Below are 27,799 nucleotides of genomic sequence, written 5' to 3'. Positions count from 1 at the left end.
GTGTCACGCAAAAATAGTGGTGCTAGCAAACCAGGGAGGGAGGGGAAATTGGGCTTTTTATCACACTAGTCTCCAAAGTTTTATAATAATGTTTTCTTGTGCGTTAGCTCTTCAACTTTGGGAACTTTGATTGAATTTTAATTGGTTAATTCATCAAGATTAGTGTCTAAACTTATCAACTACAATTTGTAATCTATATAAGGTGTAATTTTGTATATCATCATTGGGGATGTACATCACTTTATGGGCCATTCCCTAGGTGCAAACTAAAGGAAGAAAAAAACCATAAAGAAATGGGGAAATACATTCAAATCAATTAAAATTATATCTTTTTTATATATATTTTTTTTTGGGGGGGAGGTACTTTATGGAAAAGGGAGGATTTTCCCCATGGCGATTTTACTTAGCAACCTGTGAAGTTACTCTCCCCCTACATAATAAACCTTTTCTGGATTTAAGAAGCTTCATAGCGAGATTTTAATCAACAGACAGACGGACATCCTGTTACTTTTTACAAGGAAATTAGTTAAATTTGTTTGTTTATAAAGGAGGCCCCGTCCATGATTGTCATTGATAAGTTTCTAATGCATGACTTTGCTCATTTCACCAGGGATCTAAAGGGATAGGACAATGGCCGATAAATTTATGTACATCCCCAATGTACATTATTACCCTTTCGGTAGTTACAATTAGTGGTTGAAACGTTTGGATAGTTCAATAATGCAATATGCAATAAAAAGTCCTCAAAGTTTAAGCCAACAAATAAGAAAACGTTATTATAAAACTTTAGGGACTACTGCAATAAACAGCCAATGTCCCCTCCCTCCCTGATTTTAACACATTCTTTAATTTTACTTTAATTCTATCATTATATCAACGTACAACTGTAGTCATAATGACGACAAAATCCATGGTTATAATATGTCAACGCAATTGCTAAAGTTTAATAGGTTAAATTTTTAATTTTCATTTATTCCAAGTTATTTTTAGCTAATTTTTATTTGCATATTCATAGATATCCTAAAAATATTCAGGATTTTTCATCATAAGAAATATTCTTAAAGTTCTTCTTCTTTATCAGGGACAGCTTTCCGCGGACATTAAAGTGAATATTTATATGATTTAACCAGATAAATAGTTATTTTCGCATCCTTTTATAGACAGCGGATATTAAAGGGAATATTTATATGATTAAAATCAGTTTTGTTAGCCCCTAGAGGCCGAATGCCCGGGCTAGCAAAACTGGTTATAATTTTATTATTTTTAGTTTAATATTCATGGAAAATTGGCTGTAATATGATGCTAAACATAATTTTTCAGTATGGTATTATGATATTTTTAAAAGTAATTTTTTTATTTTATTATGATTAAAAGCTTATTACCATGGTGCACTAGGATTGGGACAGATATTACGCAGTTTGAATCATGTCGTGAAAAATAGTAGGCATTTTGAAGAAAAAAAAAGAAAAATTAAAATTTAATAGCCTAAAACCTTCCTAAGATATTTGTAAAGCTTCTTTGAAATTACAATCCATTCAGAAAAACCGTACTACTTTATATAATGAATATATGTATGCATAATCAAAGAAAGACAGACATACATACGGACATGCCTCAATTATAAAGTAGATTCTCTTTTACATGGAAGTAGGGGCATTGGGCTTTTTATTACACTAGTCCCCAAGGTTTTTCTTATTCGTTTGCTAAGCAACGTTGGGGACTTAAATTTTTAATTTTGATTTGATGGCTCATTTGAGTGTCCAAACGTTTCAACCACTACTTGTAATCTACATACGGGGTAATTTCGTGTATCATCATGTATGTAATTTATCGGCCATTGTCTTATCCCTTTAGATCCCTGCCTCTTTCTACACAAAAAATGAGCAAAAATAATACAAAACTCAAACTAATTAAAATTTCTAAATGTTTATACCTAATTCTAGCCATGCAATGGTTGTTGATATCTACGCATATAATGTGCTTTGCTTACGTCAAAAAATCTGCAAATCAACGGCATTTGCAAAAATGCTGTTGCACTAAATGATAGGCAAAAAATGTATTTTTAATGTGCTTAAAATATTAGAAAAATATGAAAAAATAAACCTTCAATATGCAAATCAATTTTGATGTATAATGGGAGTTCTTAGACATCTATAGCAAGCAATGTGATTTTCTTTAAGAACTTGATTTTGTAAAACAACTTTTAACCTGCTATGCTATACATAGAATTCAATTTCTCTGGCTTAATCGATATATTATTATTTGGATGTTGCACCAGATTAGCAGCTGGCTAAAATGAATATACCCCCATCCTCAACCCCTCCTAATAGATGAACGAACTGACTAATAAATGACCAATAAATAAAATTGACAATAAATTTTTCCCTGTCAATATATCCACGTATTCTATATCCATTTCTAGCTTACATTTTTAATACACACACAAACACACACACACACACACACACACACACACACACAGAAAATTGCTTTCCTATGAATCATCGAGGGTATTAAAATTAGCAGGTGCGTTTACAAAAAAGCCGTATAACCCCGTATCAGACAGATGGTCATAGATAATAGACAAAAATGGTTTACATTTTGGGATAATTCTTTTTTTATGTTGTTTGTAACACATACAAAGATTTAGGTATCATTTTAAATTCTCATTTTTAGGATTTTTAATCTATTAGAAAGCTCTTGAATAATTTTGACCAATTCAGTTTTTTTATGTATGAAAAGCTACTATTTGACTAAGATATCATATACTAAATACAAATTTATTTTGCTTTGAAAATTTGATGATTTTATGTAAACAAACTTCCTTTCTTAACTTTTTATTGTTAATTTAACCAGGGCTCGGCAGCCGCGCCTCAGCCGCGCACGAACCTAGAATTTAAACTCGCTTGTGTGCCAAAAACAGAAATTCCTAAAAAATGGATTGTATGTTTAGGAACAGGTTTAAACATCCAGCTGAATTTTAAAGTTATTAAATGACGATTTAACTAAGGCTCATGCACGGCTTACGCGCGGAGGCCGAGCTCTGAATTTAACCCTTCTACCCCTTGTGAAGATTTGTTAATGATCTCAAATTTCTCAGAAAAGAAAGAATTTTATAAAAAAAAGTTCTTTTAAGGGAGGGGTTGAAAGATAACGCTTATAAAAAGCTAAAAGCTTAATTTAATTGACAAAAAACTTCTAAAATGCCACTTCTTAGTTCATTCTTTTAACAAAGATTGTCATTGCTTATCTTGATTATATCAGTTTTAGTTTTTATCCAAATCCGAATACAATTCTAACTGGTCCTGTCCACCCTGCATCTCTGCCTCCCCTACCCCCTTCTCACCCATTTCCCCCCAACAATCAACACCCCCACCTAAATCCCGTGGCCCCAAATTTCCATGCCCTATCTGTTCCTTAGGTGTTACTAAATCCACTGGCTCCTTCCAATGTAACTCCTGCCTCCAATGGGTCCACCCCAAATGTTCCCTCCTTCCATCCTCCACCCACTACTCCCCCTTCTGGATATGCCCCTCCTGTTCCCCCCAAAATTCCCCCCCTCCCTCACCCTCCACACCCAACTCCCCGTCTCCCCCACCTTCCCCAACAACACCTCCATCACCACCACACCCTCAATCACCCCCGCCCCCTCCTCCCCCCACCCCTGCCCCCCGCAAACCTCCTGGTAAACCTTTCATCCTCCAATTCAACTGTAATGGTCTCCTTACCACCCAAGATGAACTCCACAACCTTATTTCAACCCTTAACATCCCAATTACCTGCCTCCAAGAAACTAAACTCTCCTGCAAATCCAATCCTAAACCCCTCCCTGGCTATAACTTCATCAGGAAGGATCGACAAGACCGACCTGGTGGAGGAATAGCCTTCCTCATTGCCGAAGACATCCCCTTCACACACCTTAACCTCAACCACCTCTCCAATGGCCCCCTTGAGGTTGATGGCATCCAAATTTCCCGCAATGGCTCCCCTCTACAAATCATCAACCTTTACCTCCCCCCACACTCCTCCTGCCCCCCACAATACACCCCTGACTTTAACCTCCTTTTTGAAAATCCAAATGACCTTATCCTAGTCGGTGACTTCAATGCCCACAACCCTGCCTGGAACTCCATTACCCTTGACCAATCTGCCATGAATCGTGGGGAGGCTCTGCTGGAAGCTCTCAATGAGAGCAGCCTTTGCCTCCTCAACGAGGATTCCCCTACCTGCCTTCCCCCCAATGGCCAACCTACCTCCCCTGACCTTTCCTTATGCTCTGCCCACCTTGCCCTTGATTTCTCCTGGCACACCCTTACCACCCTCCGTTCTGATCACCTTCCCATTCTCCTCTCCATTCCCGAAATCACCAGAACCCCCCGCCCTGTCAAAACCTTCCACAACTTCCATAAAGCAGACTGGGACACCTTTACCCTAGAAACTGAAACCCTTTTTGAAGACCTTCCTGACCCTTCCTCCTGCTCCCAAGGTGAAGCCACTTTCCGCCAAATCCTCCAAACTGCCTCCAAACACACTGTTCCTGCTGGCTTCATCAAAAATTCCAACCCTACCCTCCCTCAGTCTGCTAAACCCCTTATCCAGCAAAGAGACTCCTTAAGAGAAACCAACCCCCATGATCCTCAAATTCAAATCCTTAATGACCAAATCTCCGCAATAGTAAACCAACATTCCAACAAAAAATGGCAAGAAACCCTTTTCAAATCCGACCATAGAACAAATCCTTCCAAATTCTGGTCCCTCCTCAAGTCCCTTTCCGGCAAAAACAACTCCCCTCCCTCCAACCAACCCATTTCCTTCAACAACAACAAAGTCCACACCTCCCACCTCCACATTGCCGAATCCTTCACCAGTCAATTCACCTCTGTCTCCCGTCATACTTCCAACCCTTTCTCCAGAAAAATTATCCGTAAAATCCGCCGCCGCAACCACCTCAACAGAAACTTCCAACCTTTTACCCCTGCCCTTGTCCTTGAAGCAATTAAAAATTCCTCCAATTCCTCTGCACTTGGCCCCGACAACCTTAACATCCTTCACCTTAAACACCTTGGTCCAAATGGCATCTCCTACCTCACTAAACTTTTCAACCTCTCCATCTCCGCTGCCAACATCCCTGCCATTTGGAAACTATCCAAAATCATTGCCCTCCTCAAACCTGGTAAACCCCCTGACCTTTCCACCTCCTACCGCCCAATCTCCCTCCTCTGTCCTGCAGCAAAAGTCCTTGAACGCCTACTCCTCCCCTACCTTAAACAATCCCTCTCCACCCACCCCTCACAACACGGCTTTAAACCCCTCCACTCCACCACCTCCTCCCTCCTCAACCTTTCCACCACCATTGCCAATGGCTTCAATCAAAACCCCCCCCCCAGCCGCACAACTGTTGCCTCCATCGACCTTTCCAAAGCATTTGACTGCATTCCCATCCACCTCCTTCTCCAAAAAATCTCCTCCTCCAACCTTCATCCCAACATCATTAGATGGCTATCCTGCTACTTGCGTGGCAGGATGGCTTTCTGTTCCTATCAAAACACCAATGCCTCTCCTAAAATTGTCCACACTGGCGTCCCCCAAGGCTCTGTTATCTCCCCAGTCCTCTTCAACTTCTACATAGCAGATGCCCCCCACATTCCCCCTGCCCACACCTCCTCCTATGCCGACGACCTTAACTCCTTCCACTCCTCCCCTAACATCCCCCAGTCAGTTGAATCCATCAACTCCCACCTCTCCTCAATCGCTGACTGGGCCTCCACCAACGGCCTCTCCATAGCTCCCAACAAATCCACTGTCACCCTCTTCACTTCTGACCGCAAGCACCAATCCAACCTTCATCCTCAAGTCCAAATCAACGGCTCCACCCTTCCCCTTGAGAAAACCCCTAAAATCCTTGGAGTTACCTTTGACACCTTTTTCAATTTCAGTTCCCATGTCTCCACCATTTCCTCAAAAATTTCCTCCTGCCTTAGAATCCTCAAATGTCTGGCTGGCACCAAATGGGGCCACCAGAAGGAGACTCTCCTCACCACCTACAACACCCTCCTCCGCCCCATCACCACCTATGCCTGTCCTGTTTGGTTCCCTAACACCTCCAAAAACAACATTGACAAACTCCAAGTCCTCCAAAACCAAGCCCTCCGCATCTGTACTGGTTCCACTAAAAAATCTCCCATCAGCCACCTCCACCAAGAAACCAAAATCCTACCAGTACGGAACCACCTTTCCCTTCTTTGTTCCCAATACCTGGCCTCCTCCCTCCGCCCCTCCCACCCATCCTTCCACAACGTCACAACCCCCCCTGGCCCTAGATCCAAAAAATCCACCCTTCAATCCATGTTCCTTCCTACTCTCCAACCTTTTCTTTCCCCCGACAACACCCTCCTTCCCACAAACTACAAATCCACAATCTCCAGACTCCACACCTCAGCTGTCACCCAAGCCATAAATTCTTACCCCCCTAATCCTGTCCTTAATCAAGCTCCCCCTGACATCAACCCCTCCGAAATCCAACTCCCCAGGCACTACAGAACCATCCTCTCCCAATTAAGATCCAACTATTGTCCTAAACTCCAAAGCTACCTCCATTCCATCAACGCTTCTCTTACCCCCAACTGCCCATCCTGTCCTGTTAATCCTACCCCAGAAACAGTCCAGCACCTCTTTTCATGCCCAAATAATCCTACAAATCTTACTCCTATGGACCTCTGGCAAAATCCCACCCATGTAGCTGCCTTCCTCTCCTCCCATCCAAGTTTCACCTGCCTTCCTCCCCTCCAACGCCCCCCTCCAGAGCCCCCACCATAAGCCCACGCCCCCCCCCCCTCACCCCACTGATGACTACCCGGACCGGAAACTGACTATGAGCAGCCAAAACAACAACAGTTTTTGGATAAAGGCTTATAGTTTTCACCTTTTCCGTTAATCAAATCTGTTTTGTATTAGTGAGGGAGGGGACATTGGGCTGTTTATTACATTAGTTCCCCAAGTTTTATAATAACGTTTTCTTATTCTTTAACTTTAACAACTTTTATTCAAATTTAAGTTGAGTGTTCAAACGTTTTAACCAATATTTTTTTTGTATATCATCATTGTGGATGTATGTATATACATTTATTGGCGATTGTCTTATCCCTTTAGATCCCTGGAAATTTTTCCATTTGTTTTTTTATATAAAAAACTACTAATTCAATCAAAATAGCTACGCTACTTAAGACCATTGTATGCCTTGTTATTTAACATTTTGTATTCTTAATTCATTATGACGTCAAACTTAAATTGAATCAAATATAACCAAAATAAACCAAGGATAAGAGCGTGTGTGTGTGAGTGTGTGCGTGAGTGCGTGAGTGTGTGTGTGAGTGTGTGGGAGTTTGAATATTTTGTTAATGTGCGTAAATGCGCATATAATGAAGTACAGTACATATGTGCATATGGGTTAGTTCCTTTGCAGGGAGGGAGGGGACATTGGGCTGTTTTTTAAACTTTTCCCCATAGTTTAATAATTTTATTTGTTGGCTTAATAACTTTTATTGAAGTTTGATTGGTTGGTTCATTTAGTTGAGTGTCTAAACGTTTTAACTACTAATTGTAATTTACAAAAGTGGTAATTTTGTGTATCTTCATGGGGATGAACATATCAAATTATCGGCCATTGTCTTATTATCCCTTTTGATCCCTCGGTAGTTCCTTAATACATCGGCTAGTCTAATAACGCTTCAATCTTTTTATTTTTATTGGATTAAATTTTATTATATAATGTCACAAAATATTAGAAAAACCACATGGAATAGAATGACTAATAGATTGTATGTTTTTTATCCACATATTTTCTTGTAGAACCAAAAAAATTATTAACAGCAAAAATGTGTTTTTTTTGTAGCATTTTAAAAGGTCAAATATGACTAATATAATTTATTTAAAAATTATTAAAATAGGTATAAATACAGCTGAGTATTTAGTTAATATTACGAAAATATTTTATGTGACACCCTGTATGTGAGAGTATTAGTATTACGCATACTTCATGTGACACCCTGTATGTGAGACTATTAGTATTACACATACTTTATGTGACACCCTGTATGTGAGACTATTAGTATTAGTATTACGCATACTTTATGTGACACCCTGTATGTGAGACTAATAGCATTAGTATTACACATACTTTATGTGACACCCTGTATGTGAGACTATTAGTATTAGTATTATGCATACTTTATGTGACACCCTGTATGTGAGACTATTAGTATTAGTATTACGCATACTTTATGTGACACCCTGTATGTGAGACTATTAGTATTAGTATTACGCATACTTTATGTGACACCCTGTATGTGAGACTATTAGTATTAGTATTACGCATACTTTATGACTCATCAGTGCAAACATGAATTGAAAATATATGTTGGCAACTTACTCTCCTCCCTTTCTCTCTCCCTCGCCATCTCTCTCCTTCTCTCTCTTTCTCTGTAATTCCCTTTCTACTTTTCCTTTCCCATTAAATGTCCTATATGACTATGTGCTATAATTGCGCATATGTATATTATCAAACCATCATAATCGCAACTTTGCCCCTAGCCTCTAGGGGAGGTTGGGGGCCTAAAATAGCCTAAAACCATCCCATCACAGATCTAAAGCTTCCCTGGAAAATACAACAAATTCGGACCAGTTTTTAAAAAAAGATCTTTAGCGCTTTAGACAAAACTACTTTATAAAAAAAACAGGATATATTTCATTTTATTGTGTTTTTTTTTGTAAATGAGAACTTTTGTTGATATGGCAATACGCGGAAGTCATAGCGCAACCATCAATTTTACTAATCCTTCCCTAATTTGTCCTCCCCCCCCCCCCAATTTTAAATTATAGGTAAGAAAAATGTTTTATACTAGTCCCAATTTTTAAGGCACAATTTTGAATATTTTGTAAATGTTGATAAATCTCCCATTGGCTTTTTCCTAGATCCTTGTCAATTTGTAATCGATATATAATTACTTGGATGTTGCACTAGATTTTCATGTACTTTAATTAAGTGATACTTTCAGCTTACTAGAATAACTATACCCCCTCCATTCACTCCATTTACCCATTCCCCTCCCCTCATACTGAATGAACAAACTGACCAATAAATGAGGTTCATATTAGCAACCTAAATCGAATACAAATATTTCCCTGTCAATATATCCACGTATTATATATCCATTGCATTTGTCATCATATGTTCATTTGTGCGTGCATGTTTGTGTGTGTGTGTGTGTTAGATTTTTGTGTAAAAACTTAATTTCTAGCACGCAAATAAGCCAAGATAAAAAAATCCCACGAAAAATGACTGTTTCATGGGGGCAAGTTTATTTTTATGAAATTTAATCAATTTTGCTGCAGTAGGTAATTGTTAATGTTTTAATTAGATTTTATTTTTTTTATTAGGTTTTTACTTAAACTTTAGATTAAAAGCTGTTATGGCAATATCGTTATAAAACTGTTTATTTAACGATTCATAGATCCACCCTACCTCCTCTTTTATTTTTTGGATAAATTGAATATGAAGTCAACTATATAAACAAACCAATCAAAATCGAATAATAGTTCCCAAAATTGTTAAACCAACAAATAAGTAAACTTTATTATAAATATTTGGGGACTAGTGTAATAAACAGCCAAATGTCCCCTCCCTCCCTGTAAAAAAAAACTAGATCATTCATAATTCTTTGTATGATTTAATGACCAAAGTTCAATATTTATTATTATTATTTGTTTATTTTATCTAATCAAGTTTCAATATAAAAAAAGTAACAAAAATTCTTATAAAATTATACATAAATCGAATTTTGTGACCTTTTTCACGTGGACAAATTTTGTTTTACAAGGCAGGATCTTAAGGGATAGATTATAATTAGTGGTTGAAATGTTTGGATACTCAACTAAATAAACCAACCATTCAAATTCAATTAAAGTCCCTAATGTTGTTAAGCCAAGGAATAAGAAATGTTATGATAAAATCTTGGGAACTAAAGCAATAAACAGCCCAGTCTTCATATTTTAGTAAATTTCATTATTTCTAATTTTTCCAAACAATAAAAAAAACTTTATACAAAATTCTTTGTTGATATAATTTAATTAACATAAATTAACAAATATACACACTTAAATTTTATCCAATGGTCTGTTTATTACACTAGTCCCCAAAGTTTGGCTTAAAAACTTTGGGGACTTTTGTTGAATTTTGATTGGTTGTTAAATTGAGATTCCAAATGTTTCAAAGGATAGTTTTCATAAATGGGGATGTATGTATATGAATTTATCAGGCATTGCTTTATCCCTTTAGATTCCTGATATTACGTTTATTTTCCATTGTCCCTGCATCCCTCGGGGGTATCTCCAGGGATCTACGGGGAAAAGACAATGACCTATAAATTGAAGTAAATCCCAATGATGTTAAACAAAATTACTCTTTCTCTAAATTACAATTTGTGGTTGAAACTTCTTGATACTCAACTAAAGGAACCAGCAAATAAAAATTCAATAAAAATCCTCAACGAACATGAAAACGTTATTGTAAAACTTTGGGGACTATTGTAAAAAAAAACCTAATTTCCCCATCCCTTAGTATAAGAAGGTTACAATGATTGATAAGCTAGCTAGAAAAATGAGTCATATATTTAGAACAGTGTGCATTCATTTCCGTAAAATATCACCCATATTGGCCAAAATCGATATATTATTACCTGGATGTTTCACCAGATTTTCATTTCCTCTGATAAAATTATGCCTGCAGCTGGCGATACATCCGATCCACCACCTTTACCGAAACCCTTCCCCATTGGATGAACGAGCTGACTAATGAATGAGGTTCATATGAGCAAGCTAATTTGACGATAAATTTTCTCATTTTAATATATCCAATATCCATTATAAGCCATAATTTATTTTAAGCTGATGAAACCTAGGCAAATTGAAGGGTGCACTGTTTTGAAAATTTGTAATTTTAATTTAATATATGTGTGGATATGATTGCACACTACAAAAACCTTACTAACCCAATTCTTGAATATCCCTATTGTATGAATAATCAGGGAGGGAGGGGACATTGGGCTGTTTATCACTAATTTTATAAAAACGTTTTATCATTTGTTGGCTTAACAACTTTGGGGACTTCTTACTGAATTTTGATAGGTTGGTTTATTAAGTTGAGTTTCCAAACGTTCCAACCATTAATAGTAATATACAAAAGGGGTAATTTTGTGTATCATCATTGCCATTGGGATGTACATCTATTTATCGGCCATTGTTTTATCCCTTTAGATCCCTGATAAATATTAGTAATTTGAAACCTAAATCATGCAGTTTCAAATCTTAATCATTATTTGAAAAGTCATGAATTTAAATCTAACTTGTAATTTAAGTAATAATCGTAAAAACAAGAATGACAACATCCATAAAAACATATATTAATATTTGAAAATTAAAGAAATAGTGGAAATAAGCATTTTTGTAAAATTCTTTAATATGAAAAATAAGTCTACAGATGTTAACCAGTCAACAAATTGCTTTTATTCCCGACGCTATTGGTTGATTTTTAGAGACCCAATTGAAAGTCGGCACAGGGTCCTCTTGAAGAAGACGTACAGTTTAACCACTTTCCCCACTTTATTAAAGAAAGATCTTATTTATAGAAAAGCTTCACCTAAAAGATTACTAGTAATTCTACACTATAGTGCACTAGTGAAAATGAATTATAAAAAATTGTATATTCTTAGCTCATAGAAAATCTTTATCTTAAGATATTATTATACATAGTTCTTGGGAAGTAATAATAAGCAGGAATCTAAAGGGATAAGACAATGGTCGATAAATTGATGATAAACAAAAATACCCCCTCTATATATAGTGGTTGAAAGTTTTGACAATCAACTAGATGAACCAACCATTCAAAATTAAATCAAAATCCCCAAAGTTGTTAAGGAAAAGAATAAGAAAACACTATTATAAAACCTTGGGGACAAGTGTAATAAACAGCCCAATATCCCTTCCCTCCCTGAATAAGCAGGCTCTTCATTCTACACAATACAGAGAATGGAAGAATCCTATTATTATTATTTTTAGTATAATCTTATTACGTCATTACTTATAATGTCCCCCCCCCCCCCTCTTCCATACCAAACAGAACCAACTGTAGGCCTCCGATTATATGCATTGAAAATAAACTTTATTAACACACATATATTTATAATATTTAACATTTATAAAAAACATTCCCTCAAACGAAAAGCCTTATTTAATCGGATGCTGCTTTGATAAAGCAGCTACAAGATTCTAAGTTAAACAAAGCAGCTGGTTGCAGGGAGGGAGGTGACATTGGACTGTAATTTACACTGGTACCCAAAGTTTTATAATAAAATTGGAATAAGAACTTGATTGGTTACAATATGCACTCACGCAGGGGTTAGGCATAGGGGAAAATCCCACCCCCCCCCATTTATTCTCTACATATAAAACCAAAGAAGGGGTTCCATTGCTTGATATGCACTTTGAGGGGAAGGACCAATATATGTTTTGTTTACTTAATTTAAAGGCTCTTTTATGAATACATACCAACAAACTTACTCATGGACAATATCAAGGTGGGAGGCAGGGATTTTAAGGGATAAGACAATGGACGATAAATTGATATACATCCCCAATAATTATAAACAAAATTATCCCTTCTGTAGACTAATATTATTGATTGAAAAGGTTGGAAACAACTAATCAAATTCGATTAAATCTAGAGCCAACAAATAAACTAACGTGACTTTATTAGGTTTCTGTTTAATTTACAGTCCAATGTCCCCTCCCTCCCTCCCTTCAACAAACTCAAGTGGGATAGGAATTCCATTTACACACCTTATTATTACCATTTTTCTGAGATTGAACAGTAGAGCACCAGTTATTTTACCCATCATTAGTGCTGTTTTAATAATGTAATAATATGACTTTGGGCACCACTTTTGAATTGAAGGCGTAGGCGTGTGTTTCGGCCAAATAAACAAAATTTCAGGATCCTTCATATGGCCGCAGGATTAAAAAATATGGTCATAGACCCTAATTTACTAGTTTGTACTATACTAGCGGCTGCTCTATATTCGAAGATATATGGAAGGGCAGAAAAATAGCCTAAAACCATCCCGGGACCTATAAGAAGCTTCACTGTAAAAGAGGACCATGTCGGTTTAGCAGTTAGCGAGATCCTTCTCTACAGACAAAAAAAGCTTACTGGATATATTGACTGGGGTTCCCAGACCTTAACAACTTTGGAGACTTTTATTAACTTATGATATGTTGGTTCATTAAGTTAAGTGTCCTAACGTTTTAACCACTAATAGTAATCTACAAAAGGGGTAATTTTATGTATCATCATTGAGGTATTTTCATAAATATGTCTTATCCCTTTAGATTAATTTAGTAAATCATTTGTGTGTCTGATAAAAACTTATGGTCACAAATGGTGGTATCCTACTTCCTATAATTGTACAAAAAATGTGGATTTTTGAGATCCATAGATAATCTAGCATTTTAATTTGAAATTTGTCATCAATTTAAAAAAATCTAGTTTTGGAGATTGGTGATTCATTTTTATCATTTAAAAAAAAACGTTTATGCCTGTAAAAAAAGAAGGAATATTAATTATAGACAGCTTTCCGCGGATATTAAAATGAAAAATGATACGATTAAAACCAGTTTTGTTAGCCCTGAAGGCTCGGGTTAACTATTAATTTTGATATACGTAGAAAATTGTCTGTAATATGATGCTATGCATGATTTTTCAGTATGACTAAGGACTGGTCCTAATCCAGCGGGTATTAATCGGTTTCAAGCCATACTGGAAAATATTTACTATACACAAAATGCTCCAATTCTCAATAAAAACCATAAAACAATAGGAAAAGAAATTATGACGAAAATATAGAAATTAAGTTTGGCCACAATGACTACTCAATATAAGAGAGAGAGGGGACATTTGGCTGTTTATTACACTAGTCCCAAGGTTTTACAATAACATATTCAACTCTGGGGACTTTTACTGAACTTTGATTTGTTGATTTAATAATTTGATTGTTCAAACGTTTCAACCACTAATTCTAATCTACAGAAGGGGTAATTTATGTGTCATCGTTGAGAATGTCCAACAATTTATCGGCCATTGTCTTATCCCTTTAGATCCTTGACTAAATATACTACTACAACTGCTGAACATGACCTAATTATTATTTTATTTTGTCTATATATTTCCTCCATTTATTTACAAAGCAAGAATAATATGTGACGCAGCTTTAACATGCAAACTTTTTTCATGCTTAGGAAACTTTTTTAAAAATCACATTTTATTGAGATACCTCAATTCAATTCACTTTAAGGTTCATGAACGAACCCCCCAAAAGTTGTCGTTAGACCGTTTGACGTATGGACATACCCTGGTTATAGAGTAGCTTCGCTACTAAATAAACAGAGAACCAAGAAAAATAAGAAAGGACAGGGCACTTGTGGTAAGGAAATGGTGGGGGGAATGACTCAGGATCTAAATGGATAAGACAATGACTGACAAATTGATGTACATCCCCAATGATGATAAACAAAAGTACCCCTTCTGCATGTAACTTACAATTAGTTGTTGAAGCGTTTAAACACTCAACTTAATGAAGCAACCAATCAAAATTCAATTTAAGTACCCAAAGTTTTTACGCCAACGAATAATAAACCTTTATTATAAAACTTTGAGAACTAGTTTAATAAAATGCTCATTGCCCCCTCCCTCCCTGTGGAGAATGACTATTAATGCAGAAATTGTTTGGTTTGGTCAATACTAATATAGTCACCAGTATACAGAATTGGACTTACAGCTCTTGGTTTGGTTTGGTTAATACTAATATAGTCACCAGTAAACTGGTTTGGTTTGGTCAATACTAATATAGTAACCAGTACACTGGTTTGGTTTGGTCAATACTAATATAGTCACCAGTAAACTGGTTTGGTTTGGTCAATACTAATATAGTGACCATTACACTGGTTTGGTTTGGTCAATACTAATATAGTCACCAATACACTGGTTTGGTTTGGTCAATACTAATATAGTCACCAGTACACTGGTTTGGTTTGGTCAATACTAATATAGTGACAAGTAAACTGGTTTGGTATGGGCAATACTAATATAGTCACCAGTAAACTATTTTGGTTTGGTCAATACTAATATAGTGACCAGTACACTGGTTTGGTTTGGTCAATACTAATATAGTCACCAGTACACTGGTTTGGTTTGGTCAATACTAGTATAGTCACCAGTACACTGGTTTGGTTTGGTCAATACTATTATAGTACTCAGTACACTGGTTTGGTTTGGTCAATACTATTATAGTGACCAGTACACTGGTTTGGTTTGATCAATACTAATATAGTACTCAGTACACTGGTTTGGTTTGGTTAATACTAATATAGTCACCAGTAATCAGAATTGGACTTACAGCTCTTGGTTTGGTTTGGTTGATACTAATATAGTCACCGGTACACTGGTTTGGTCAATACTAATATAGTCACCATTACACTGGTTTGGTTTGGTCAATACTAATATAGTACCCAGTACACTGGTTTGGTTTGGTCAATACTAATATAGTACCCAGTACACTGGCTTGGTTTGGTCAATGCTAGAATAGTCACCAATAAAAATTTTGTTTAAAAAAATAATTTGCAACGTGCTTATAAACAATGAAAATTGGTTCTATATACCATAATTTTACCCCCTTATATACCATTGTTCAAAATTGCATTTTTTTATTATAATGTCAAAAGTGAATCATTTTTAGTTTTATGCGAGCATAAAAAATGATGGTTTAAGGAAAATATACTAGAAGTAATGCATGTTTAAGTATAGATGTATAATTCAAAAAACTACCTGCCCAATGTGGCAGAGTCCTTTTTTCTCTGCTAGCAAATTGCTTTTTGTTCTTTTGTAGGGACTGTGTTGATATTTCTGACGCTATTGGCTGATTTCAAAGACCCAACATAGGGTATCTGAACTGAGGGGAGAATTACATATTGCTTATGCTCCATCTATTCCTTTACTTAAATATAAAATTCTTGAAGAAATATTACTATTATTCATTCTCGCCAGTTTCAATATTACCTTTTGAAAAGGAAAAATATATAAAGAAAAAATTTCCAATACAAAATTTTGTGGCTGCGTAGCTACTCTAAAACAGGAGTTTTCTCCTCACCTCTCCTTATAATCTTTTTTTTATTGACGTTATCGAAAAAATTTTGACTGCATAGTTGCTGTTTTAATTTAATGTTAAATTTTATGATAATTTTGTTTTACCTACCATAAAATTAAAAAAAAAGCCTTTTGAAAGCTGAGAATTTTTCCATTTTTATTTTATGCTAAACTTTGTATTTGATGTTAGATCAATGATATGTCAGTTAAGACCAACATAATTTATATGATCAACAGATTAAAGTTTTATGTTAACACATTATCTCCATATGAATCAGGTCTCTAAAGGGATAAGACAATGGCTGACAATTTGATGTACATCCCCAATGATGATATACAAAAGTACCCCTTCTGTAGATAACAATTAGATATTGAAACTTTTAGACACTAAACTAAACCAATCAAACAAAAGTCCCCATCGTTGTTAGGCCATAGAATAGAAAACATTATAAAACTTTGAGGACTAGTGTAATAAACAGCCCAATGTCCCCTCCCTCCCTGGTTACTCTTGTATATACTGAAGCCATGAAAGTGTTATTTTTCTTCAGAAAGATATTAAGATTTCATATATTCCTTTGTAAACTTATAACAAAATATATCGATAAACGAAAGTTTCCGTAAAAAAGGATTTGAAAATAATTTATAGCAAAAAACTCCTCATGTTCTTTTTGTCCAAGGATGGTTTTGTGCTATTATCTTTTTACTCAGGATTAATTTACTCATTTAATTTCAGGCAAGCCAGCCGGGCCTATGTGAGGACCACCTAATGCGCAGCCCGCCCTCAGACCGACGCACCCTCGGCCTGCCTGGCCTACCCGCCCCACCCTCCCCCTCAGACCTGTCGCCAACCAAAGACATAGAGAACCACCCGGCCAGCGAGGTGACCAGATTCCTGTTTGTCGGCAACATGAAGGACGCTGGCGAACCGGAGGTCTTGAAACGGCTGGGCATTGACCACGTGCTGAATGTGACCAGCACGAAGCCGGTGTACAAGACGTCGCAGGATATTGTGTACAAGCAGCTGCACGTGGCGGACAACGGCTACCAGAACCTGCGCCAGTATTTTGAGGAGGCGTTTGAGTTTATTGAGCTTGCAAAGGCGCGTGGCGGCGCCGTGTTGATACATTGTCAGGCGGGCGTGTCCCGATCGCCCACCATCGCCGTGGCGTATTTGATAAAGAATTTCCCCATGTCTATGATCGAGGCGTATCGTTTCGTCAAGTCGCGGCGGTCCATAATTTCGCCGAACCTAAACTTTATGGGACAACTCTTAGAATTTGAGCAGTCGCTTATCAAAATGAAGGAGAACAACTGCACAAAGGCTGTTGTTAGCAGCTTGAAAAAAGGTCTGGCAGCCCCAACAGCCAACGGCAGCATCCACCATGTACCTGGCAGCGCTAGCAATATTAATATTAGTAATGGAGGACAGCCATCTGCCAAAAAACTGCGGGAAAACTGTGAGCTTGATTCTACCCCAAACCCTCCACTGAACCCAAATAATTCCTCTGTTGTCGCCAGCACCCAGTGGACTGAGTGCACCTCGTCGGCTCCCGGTGAGCAGGTCAGGCTAGGCTGCAATCTCTAGATCCAAAATATCAACCCCCCCCCCCCTCTTTTCATTCCAAATATGATAATTGAAACTCCCATTCAAAGTCATCATTAACCCTGTTTGATATCAAAATAAAGTACAGAAAAAAAACATTATGTGGTGCCGTAAAAAAGAATACGAGAAAAAAACTATATATAAAAGAGAAAAAAGTCAATGAAACAAAGTTTGAGTTTTTTTTATATCTACTGTGTTACGATTACTGTTTGTTTGTGTGACGAGCTTGCGGAATGTTGTTGACGCACATTCTCCCACAGTTTTAGGTCATTCCTATACCTGTATTATTATCTAGTGTCACAGCTGGATATCAGCCATAGCACGGCTGGCTGGCTGCAGTAATACTAATGGTAATAATCGTCCCAGGAATCCTTTATTATTATTAGTTCCTATGTAAAATGGTAACTTCTTTTTAAAAAAATTAAATTGGTCAACTTTTTGACCTTACAACATGTTAATAGTCATTTTAAATTTAAATTTGATTTATTTTAAAGTCAGCTGAGCTGCAATTTAAACAGTCAAATCCTAAATATTCTGAAAAAATTTTTGTAATTATGGATAGATTTGATGTTGATTGTTTATTAGTTATTGTGGAATTTATTTTTATATGAGTCCTACAATTATAGATATGAATATTTTTACAAAAAATAGATAGAGATATAAAAATGATAAAGTTTTTTTTTACATAAGTTTAGGTCCAATTAATTTTGTTTTTAAGCTGTAATACCTTCTTTACATCATGATATTATTTCTTTTTTTCTGTCATTAACATTTATACATACAACCAACTATACTTTTTTCTTCATATTTTGCGCACTGGTTAATATAGTATTTTTATTTATTTTTAGCCCTAAAAGAATTACTCGCTCTCGCACTCTTTTTTTTATGTTACTCTCTCTCTGTGTCTTACCTGGAACTATTATTGAATGAATATCTAATCTCAAGAATCTTAAGGGATAAGACAATGGCTAATAAGTTAATCTACATCCCTATTGATGATACACAAAATTACCCCTTCTAAAGATTACAATTAGAGGTAAAACTTTTGGACCACCAATCAAAATTCAATAAAATTTCCCATAGTTGTTAAGCCAACGAATAAGATAACATTATTATAATACTATGGGGACTATTGTAACAGTCCAATGTCCCCTCCCTCCCTGATCTAATCCCGTATGAGAACCTACTACTGGGCCTCTTTCTCAAGAGCTGTGTACAACCACCATTCATAATATTCCAAACTAACCCCCCCCACCACAAAAACACAAAGCATTTCTTCTCCCATTTATGTATTTCTCTCTTTCTCTCTCTACTTTAAGCTTATTTAAGGAAAATGAAAGGTAGGCCTACCATTAAACCTTCCCCCTTTCTCTTTCTATGTACATATAGAATAGAGCTTAACAACCATTCTAAAACCTCTAACTAAACCTTTTCTAACTTGTTCAAGGAGGCCCTATAAATTAGAGGAGGGGGGGGGGGGGAGTATTAGGTCTGATGTAATTCTACTTCAATGTACAAATATATTTCACAGTTTGCAGCAACTTTTTAAAATAAAAATCTAACATATGAAAAAAAATTAACTTTATTTATAGATGTTTAAAAATCTCAATTTTTTTTTTTCAAATTAAAAAAAAATATTGACCAAAAATTTTGATTTGCGCAGTGTGAATCTCTGGGAGCTCCTCTAAAGTATGAGTCATACCTTTAACACAGATTTAGATACAAAGAGAGAGAATACTCCCGGAGAAAGGAAAAGCTATTTACTCTGAGAGAAAAAAAAAAGGAGGAAGAAAGAGAGAGAGCGCTTGTAAGGCTAAGATTACTAAATATGAAACATTCTAAACATATAGGTTCAGAAGTTTATGTTTGTTTGTGTGTGTGTGTGTGTGTGTGTGTGTGAGCGTAATATGAGTTGTGTGGCCCATACCTGGATATTTCCAGGGATGGAAAGATCACTGGGCTGTTTATTACACAAGTCCCCAAAGTTTTATAATAAAGTTTTCTTATTCTTTTGCTCAATAACTTTGGGGACTGTTATTTTATTTTGATTGGTTAGTTCATTAAGTTAAGTGTTTAAAAGTTTCAACCACTAATTGTAATCTACAGAAGGGTTACTTTTGTGTATCATCATTGGGGATGTATATCAATTTATCGGCTATTGTCTTATCCCTTTAGATCCCAGAGATATTTCAATAATTAGATTTCAGCTAAAGCTTAGCTTTCTTAATCTTGCACTTTCGAGACATTTTTAAAAACTCTCAATCAATTTTTATTCACATTTTTTAATTTAACTACAGAACTATATGTTAAATTAACATTATGATAAAATAGTAAATATTCTTGTAGAATAAAACTATATCTTTTATCATTTTTATATCTCCTTTAAACTGAAAAATCTATTCAACCGCCATAAATGTTTTTAAAAATTATTTTCAAGTCCTATCTATAAGTCAAATATGTATATTGTATAGGTATATAGTAATACTTTTACAAATTTTGTATACATACTTTAAATTTAAAATAGTTTTTTTTAGATAGAATACAGAATTTATATAGAAATTATTTTGTAAAAAAGCCATAGCCAAAGAATTGTGTACATTGATAGATAATGTCAATTTTGGAGCACTTTACATTTGAGAAGATAAAATTTTAAAATGTAAAATACTCTATGTAATTTTAAATTAGTCATTTAATATGTTTAATTCAATAATTTTAAATTTGTAATGCTTGTTTTGATGGTTAAAGCCAAATATTACACAATTAAAATTGCTGAAAATATAAACTTCTTAAAATTTCTGTCGTTGAAGCAAAAAACTTAAGAAATTTAATTGCTTAAGTTAATTTTTAATGAAAGCATTTATGCTATTATGTTGTTAAAATTTTTAAAATAATTTTCAATGTATATTTTTTCGAATGCTAATACCTCATTTTTACCATGTTTTATTTATTTTTGGTGATTTTATTAAATACTAATACCTTTATTTACAACATATGTAGAGTATAATAATAGTTACTTTATTATAAACAGCTTTCCGCGGATTTAAAATTGTACAAAGTACTTTTTTATATTCTTAGAAAATTTTATATAATACAAGGCTATATATTATTTTTCAGTATGGCAAAGAACTGGTTCTAATCCACCGGATACTAATTGTTTTCGTAGTGATACTGAAAAATTAGTTATTTAATCAACAACCATATTACCCAATTAATCAAAAATGATAGATTTTAATAATAAGCTAATATTCTAGGTATGTTGTAAACATTGGTAGACTTTTTATATAAAATCACCATATTTGTCAAAGGCAGTTAATTAAAGTCATTATCTCAGTGATATATTTATATTTTTCTTTTCATTAATTAAAATCTATTTATTAAATTTTCTAAAATTTTGACTATTTCAATAAAAAACGCTTGATTTTAAAATTTTATTTAAAAATAAATATTTTGTTAACTTTTTGGGCATTAAAAATTTTGATACATATAAAGCTTTCAAAGAAAGATAAGCAATATTATTATTATTTTATTTTATTAGAAAAATTCAAAGCATTTGAAAATAGTCCAAAAAAACTGAGAAAAACTAATCTGAAAATGTTTTAGTCTTATGATTCAAATTATTAGTAGCGCAGCCACTCTATAACAAAAGTATATTTGAACGTCCGTCATTAACCCAAGTTAAAATGGGTAATTACTAGGCTTAGGCAGGATACTTTTTTTGTCCGGATACCGAATATCCGGCTGATTTCTAATGCCGGATATCCGTTTGAATATCTGACCAACGCCATATATCTTGAAAATTACCGGATATTCAGCCAGATTACCGGATATCCGACATTAAGAATCAGCCGGATATCCGGTATCCAGATAGTTTCAATATCCAGTATTTGGCCGGATATCCGGCCCAACCTTAGTAAATACCTTACTGATTGAAAATTAAAAACATGACATTCTTATATTGAAATGAATTTCTTTAGTAATTGAAATACCCAACAGAATTTCTTTACAAAAAGCAGCGCTAGGTTTGGACATATTTGTCCATGTTACTATGATGTAAAATTTCTGTAATATTGTTTGTAAATTGTTCACTATGGTCTCATTATAATTAAAATTATTATTATTATTATATCCTGTTTAATTTTGTAATGTGTAATTTTAGGATAATTAATAAAGTTGGAATTTATATAAACCTGAAGTTTTTTTTTGTTTTTTTGCCATATTTGGCAGCAGCTAGTTAACTGCAAACGACCTATATCCGAATATTAAATTAGTAGTATAGAGGGAGCAGGAGTTAAATAGCATTGGAATCCTGTGCCGACCTTTAATTGGATATTTAAATATCAGCCAATAGCGTCGGAAATATAACACAGCCAAGTCGCCATAAAAGACTAGAAATAAATTTGCCAGCAGACGAAAAATGTCCCCACCACTGGAACCGGTAGTTGTCTGCGTTATACATCTATAAATATTTTTTATTCCAATACTGTTCAGACGGCTTTAACAAGATTTTCTAAATATGTTTGTCCTATCCTGAAAGTGTGTCCTTGTTTGTACCATAATTATTATAAAATCTGCAGTCTTCTTTATTAATTATACCCTGCAAACAATGACAATGATAGTTTGTTGAACCGTCTTTGATGTATAGTTTTAGATACAATTAAGTATTATAATTCTTTTGATAAAGTAACAGGATGTTTGTTTATCTATTTGTACCAAAGGATCTCGCTAACCGCTGAACTGATCGGGTTCTCCTTAACAGGGTAGCTTCTCATAGGTCCTCGGATAATCTATAACTATTTTTGGGGAGGATACCACCACCCTCCCAAGAGAAATATCGCCCCTAGAAAAAATAACCCCTAACCCCCCCAAAAAAACTTGTATTTACTTTTTCATTTTAAAACTACAATCGATGTTGAACTCGGTTCCCCCTCATCCTAATAGCTCCTAGAGGCCTCTAGATTGTACAAAGAGAAGTATAAGTATATATTACAAAAGAAATAGGTCAACCTTTGAAAGTAATTAAAGTTGACTGTTTAATGGTATTTGTTGGTTGTACTAGTATAGGTTTATCTATGGAAAAAAAACTTTGTGAATTGGTCTACAGATTTTAACAAATCTATCAAAACTCTATTGATCAAATACGCCAATGAAAACTATATACAGTTATAAATAAGAACACATTATGCTTTGAAATCAATTTAAAGTAGGTTTTAATTTTGATACAAAAATATAACCAGAAAGACAAAACAAAAGTTATTCCATGTATCAAGGTAAGGTTAGGTTAGGTTGCGTGAATCTAATAATAAAATCAATTTTTAAATAAGAAATTATGTTTTTTAATAAGAAGCAAATGCTTATTCCTTAATTTTTTTAAGCCAACGAATAAAAAAACATGTTTATAAAACATTTTGTTCCAGTTTTATTAAACGTTCTAGACATATACCCCAATCTCTGAAAATATAAACTAAATTATAATTAATATATTCTTTTGCTATTGAAAATAGATTAAAATTTATTTTAATAATGAATATCTAATATTAAAATTGTACTATTCTATTCATTCAAATGATTTAATCTTGCTGCGACATAGTGAATTTTCATAAATCAATTTTTAAATTAAATTTCTAATAAGAGAATAGTTTAATGAAAAATTTAATATAATTTTATGCTCTTATTTTAAGTTAAATTGTTCTTCTAATTAAATCTTATTATTTAACAAACTCTTATATTTAGGTTTTTTATGAAGCATGTCATCTAGTAAAAAGCACAAAATACAGAGGTGTATTCTTTAAAAAACAAGGATGACAACATCCATAAAAGCGAAGCACTGAAACGGTAGGACAAACGGACATTAACATTTGTATAGTATCTGAACTGAATAATCAGAATTTAAAAATATATGAGTCGAAGCAAAATTGTAAGTAAATTTGTTGAAAAACTGCTTGAAGCAGGATAATGTTTATGGACATACTTACATTTTTGGACTTAATTAAAGAGTTGCTTCGCTTATAATATTTTTCTTTGTTGTCCCAGGAATCAATATACCAAAAATCAGATCAAACGGATAATTAGAACACTTGAAAATTTGTTGTTAAAAAAGTAGAAAAATCAACATGTTTAAAATGGACGTATGGACATTCTGGTAATGATTATAGAGTTGCTACGCTTTCTAAATCGTACCCAACTACTACAGGAATCATCATGCAAAGTTTGAAATCGATAGGACAATTCTAACATGCCTAAATTAACGAATAAAAGCTATCTATTTTGGACGGACGTACGGACCGACCCTAATTATAGAAAAGCTTCGCTTTTAAAAATTAGGGTCGCTGCTCGCTGGAGAGGCAAATTTTTTTTGTGAAAAATCCTCTAAAATCACGTAAAAAATCTAAAAAAAATAAATAAAAACAGTAATACACTTAATGAGATTCTGGTGGAGTGTACCCATTTAACCCATAACCTCCGGTTTTCTCTATCTCATTTTCTGTGTGTGAAAGATAAAGAGCCCAAACTGCGTGACGTTTTAAGTATCTGTATGACACATAACTGAGAGTTGGAATTTTGGAATATCTCCATCCTAGCGGGCACAGGATGCCAGCAAACCTGGCAGGGTCATGCAGGTAAAGAGCAAACATATAGTAGTACGAGTATGAGTAGTACATCCTCATATTTTATATAGCTGTTCAAGTCAATTTCAGGTTTCAGGTATGATCCTGCAGGTCCTGATCTTCCAGGTCTCCAGAAATCTTTAAAAGGCTCCTGTGGCCGCAATTTTTTACTTAGAGACTTCAAATTTTAAACTTAAGCTTTTCTTACAAGATCCGCCGCCGTTTTCCCGCCAACCGCCGACTGCGGCTGCTGGCAGCTGCCAAGTACAGCTGCGGCCGCTGAAATTTATATTTTGATATTTCTAATATAAAATTTACATAAAGATAAACATTTTCTGCAAAAAAATTTCTTCTAGCTTCAAAAAAAGGAAAACTAAAGCTTACTTTGAATTTTTTAAGTAAAAAATGACCTAAAAACAAAGGTTGTTAAATAAAAGGGCTAAGGAAGCTAAGATTACCTTTGACTTAGTTAAGGTGGAAAATTCAATATCAAACAGGGGACTTGCACACATTTGTTTAGCCCTCTAGCACTAATAGGAACTGAGATAATAGGTCCTTCTCCGCCCCCCTCCCACTTAAAACTGCCAAGGGCCCTTAATAGAAAAAAATTTTTTTTAGTTTTTTAAAAATATATAATCATTGGGGATTCACATTAATTATCGGCCATTGTCTTATCCATTTCGATCCATGAAAGGATTCCTCATCTATTACATAGTCCTGGAATATTTAATTTTATATCTATTTAAAATAGTAATATGAGCCAAGGAAAACATTTTATAACAGTCAAAGTTTTTTTTTAGAAATCCATGGCAAGAACTTTTGTAGCCTTTTTTGTAGGCTACCTTACAATTTTGACCTTTCCTCAATTTTGTAAGTCCCGAAAAATGCCCAGTAAGCTTAAACTGGAAACCTCCCACTCCACAGTCTACTCCTGCCCAAAATGCTTGCTATCAATGAAACCAATCAACTCTTAACAAACTGAAACACAAACACCAAACCAATTCAAACATTATCATTTTAATTGTGTAGTTAGTTTTTTTTATGTTAGTTATAAATATTTCATAACCCTTAACTTACTAACACGTATCTAATTTATCATTTTTAGTAGCGAAGCTACTCTATAATTCGAAATGTCCGTCCGTCCGTCCGTCTGTCCGTCCGTCTGTCCGTCCGTCTGTCCGTCCGTGTAAGACAGAATAGGGGAAACGTGATTTTCTCGGCTCCTATTAAAGATAGACAGCTGAAATTTTTTGACAACATTCCTATTATTAAGGAGCACAATTAACTATAAAACATCATGGGCGGTCGGACCCCGTTTTAGCAGGTTTTAGGCTATTTTTGTATGTTTTACATTTTTCTCCATATCTTCAGTGTTTATGGTCCGATTTTCAAAATTTTTTCAGTTATTGATATCAAAATTAAATTTCCTGTCGTTTACAGAAAACAACCATGACGGCCACACTGCCATTTTGCAGGTTTTAGGCTATTTTTGTATTTTTCACATTTCCACAATATCTTCAGTGTTTACGGTCCAATTTTCAAAATTTTTTCAGTTATAGATATGAGAATTAAATTTCCCGTCGTTTAAAGAAAACATCCATGACGGCCAGACTGCCTTTTTGCAGGTTTTAGGCTATTTTTGTATTTATCACATTATTCTCCATATCTTCAGTGTTTATGGTCCGATTTTCAAAATTTTTTCAGTTATAGATCAAAATTAAATTTCCCGTCGTTTAAAGAAAACAACCATGGCGGTCAGACTGCCTTTTATCAGGTTTTTGGCTATTTTTAAATGTTTTAAATATTTCCCAATATATTTGGTGTTTTTGGTCCAATTTTCAAACTTTTTTGGGATAAATACACTTTAAATCTACTTTTACGTAAATCCATCCACGATTTTTTTGTGCTTCGCTACTTATGGATGTTGTCATCCTTGTTTTCTTATTTTACTTATTATATGATGTATGATTATTTCTGTAAAACGAATAAATCATTTCAACAACAAAGTATAGAAGTTATAATTGCGCATCCAAGGAGAAAAAGGGACAAAAAGGCGAGGAAAAGAGATGGCAAATTAAGAAAACGATATAGCAGGTTTTGTCGTATTTTTACAGAAGCTTTTGTTAGGTTAGGTTAAGTTAGATAAAGGTTAATGATTGCCCTGCAGGGTTAGATCCCTATGCAGGGGCTAGAAATATGAAAAATATTTCTAAAATATTTGAAGTTTATTAAGCTTGAAAAAAATTAACTATAAAAAATCATACAATTTTATAAAGAATCAAAGAGATAAAAAAAAACAAAAAAAGCTTTTTTTGCTAACATTTTCTATTTTTACAGACAGCCAGAATTATCTACAGGGAAGCTTTGTTCCTAATTATCCAAGAAAAAGAAAATATAAATGTATTTTTCTGTCAATTTATCAATAGAATTAATTTTTAATTAAACATCCCATGAAAAGATATTAAATTTGATGGCTTCTTATGAAAAACATAGGTCAGTTTCTTCATTAAATTAATATGCAAACATGTTTTTAAAACTTTTTAAATTCAAAATAAGTTTAATTTAAAAAGATAGGTTAAAGTTGCTAATCTTTTTTCGAGTATGGTTCCGAAACTTATTAACATCAAGTTTGGTTGCCCGTTCGTTCAGCCCCCCGGTGCTAACAAAACTTGTTTCATCTAAAAAATTTTCATTTTAATATTTGCAGAAAGCTTCTATAATATGATGCGATAAATAACAATTAAAAGTAAAACTATTCTGTAAGTCAATAAAAAAACAATTGCATTTTACAAAGTCTATGAATTTGTCAATTAGTCCATAGTCTATTTTAAGAAAACTAAACCTTTAGTTTAAATTCTTTGTTTTATTCATGAAGGATATTCTTGAATACACAGGGAAGTAGGGGCATTAGGCTAACTTTTATTGAATTTTGATTGTTTGGTTCATTAAGAAAGGTGTCCAAACGTTTAAATAACTAATTGTATTTTACGAAGGGGTAATTTTGTGTATCACATTGGGGAGGTAGATAAATTTATCAGCCATTGACTTATCCCTTTGGATCCCTGTTAATACGTCATTCCACAACCTCCCCCTCTCACTCATATCCCCCCTGAAATAAAAGACCATTATAAATAGACAAGGGAAACAAGATTCCATGGTAGCGAAAGAGCTTTGAAAAAAATGAATAACTTCAAATCATAGCCAATTAATACCTCTTGAGACAATTGATAATGTGGAGTCAGTTCTTTATACTTTATCCTTGGTCCTAATATCTTAACTATTGCAGACAACAAGCCCTGTGCCTGTTTTGGGCCAAGGTATTCACCCTACTTTTACTTATAA

The 27,799-nt window shown here is 34.4% G+C and overlaps 1 protein-coding gene across 1 annotated transcript in view; it reads left to right on the top strand.

Moving 5' to 3' along the window:
* The window catches only part of LOC145330110 (dual specificity protein phosphatase 10-like), a 29,460-nt gene extending 7,422 nt beyond the window's left edge, over positions 1–22,038 (top strand). The window contains exon 4 of the mRNA XM_080174698.1: positions 16,983–22,038. Coding sequence (XP_080030824.1) covers positions 16,983–17,834 — 852 coding nt within the window. The 3' untranslated portion in view covers positions 17,835–22,038. The remainder of the gene's footprint in view (positions 1–16,982) is intronic.
* The last annotated feature ends 5,761 nt before the right edge of the window (positions 22,039–27,799 follow it).

Source organism: Acartia tonsa, chromosome 10 (genome assembly GCF_053477335.1).
Source record: "Acartia tonsa isolate MP-2025a chromosome 10, ASM5347733v1, whole genome shotgun sequence".
Classification (NCBI taxonomy): Eukaryota; Metazoa; Arthropoda; class Copepoda; order Calanoida; family Acartiidae; genus Acartia; species Acartia tonsa.
Note: the sequence above shows the minus strand (reverse complement) of the source record. Positions and strands in the feature narration are given on the sequence as shown.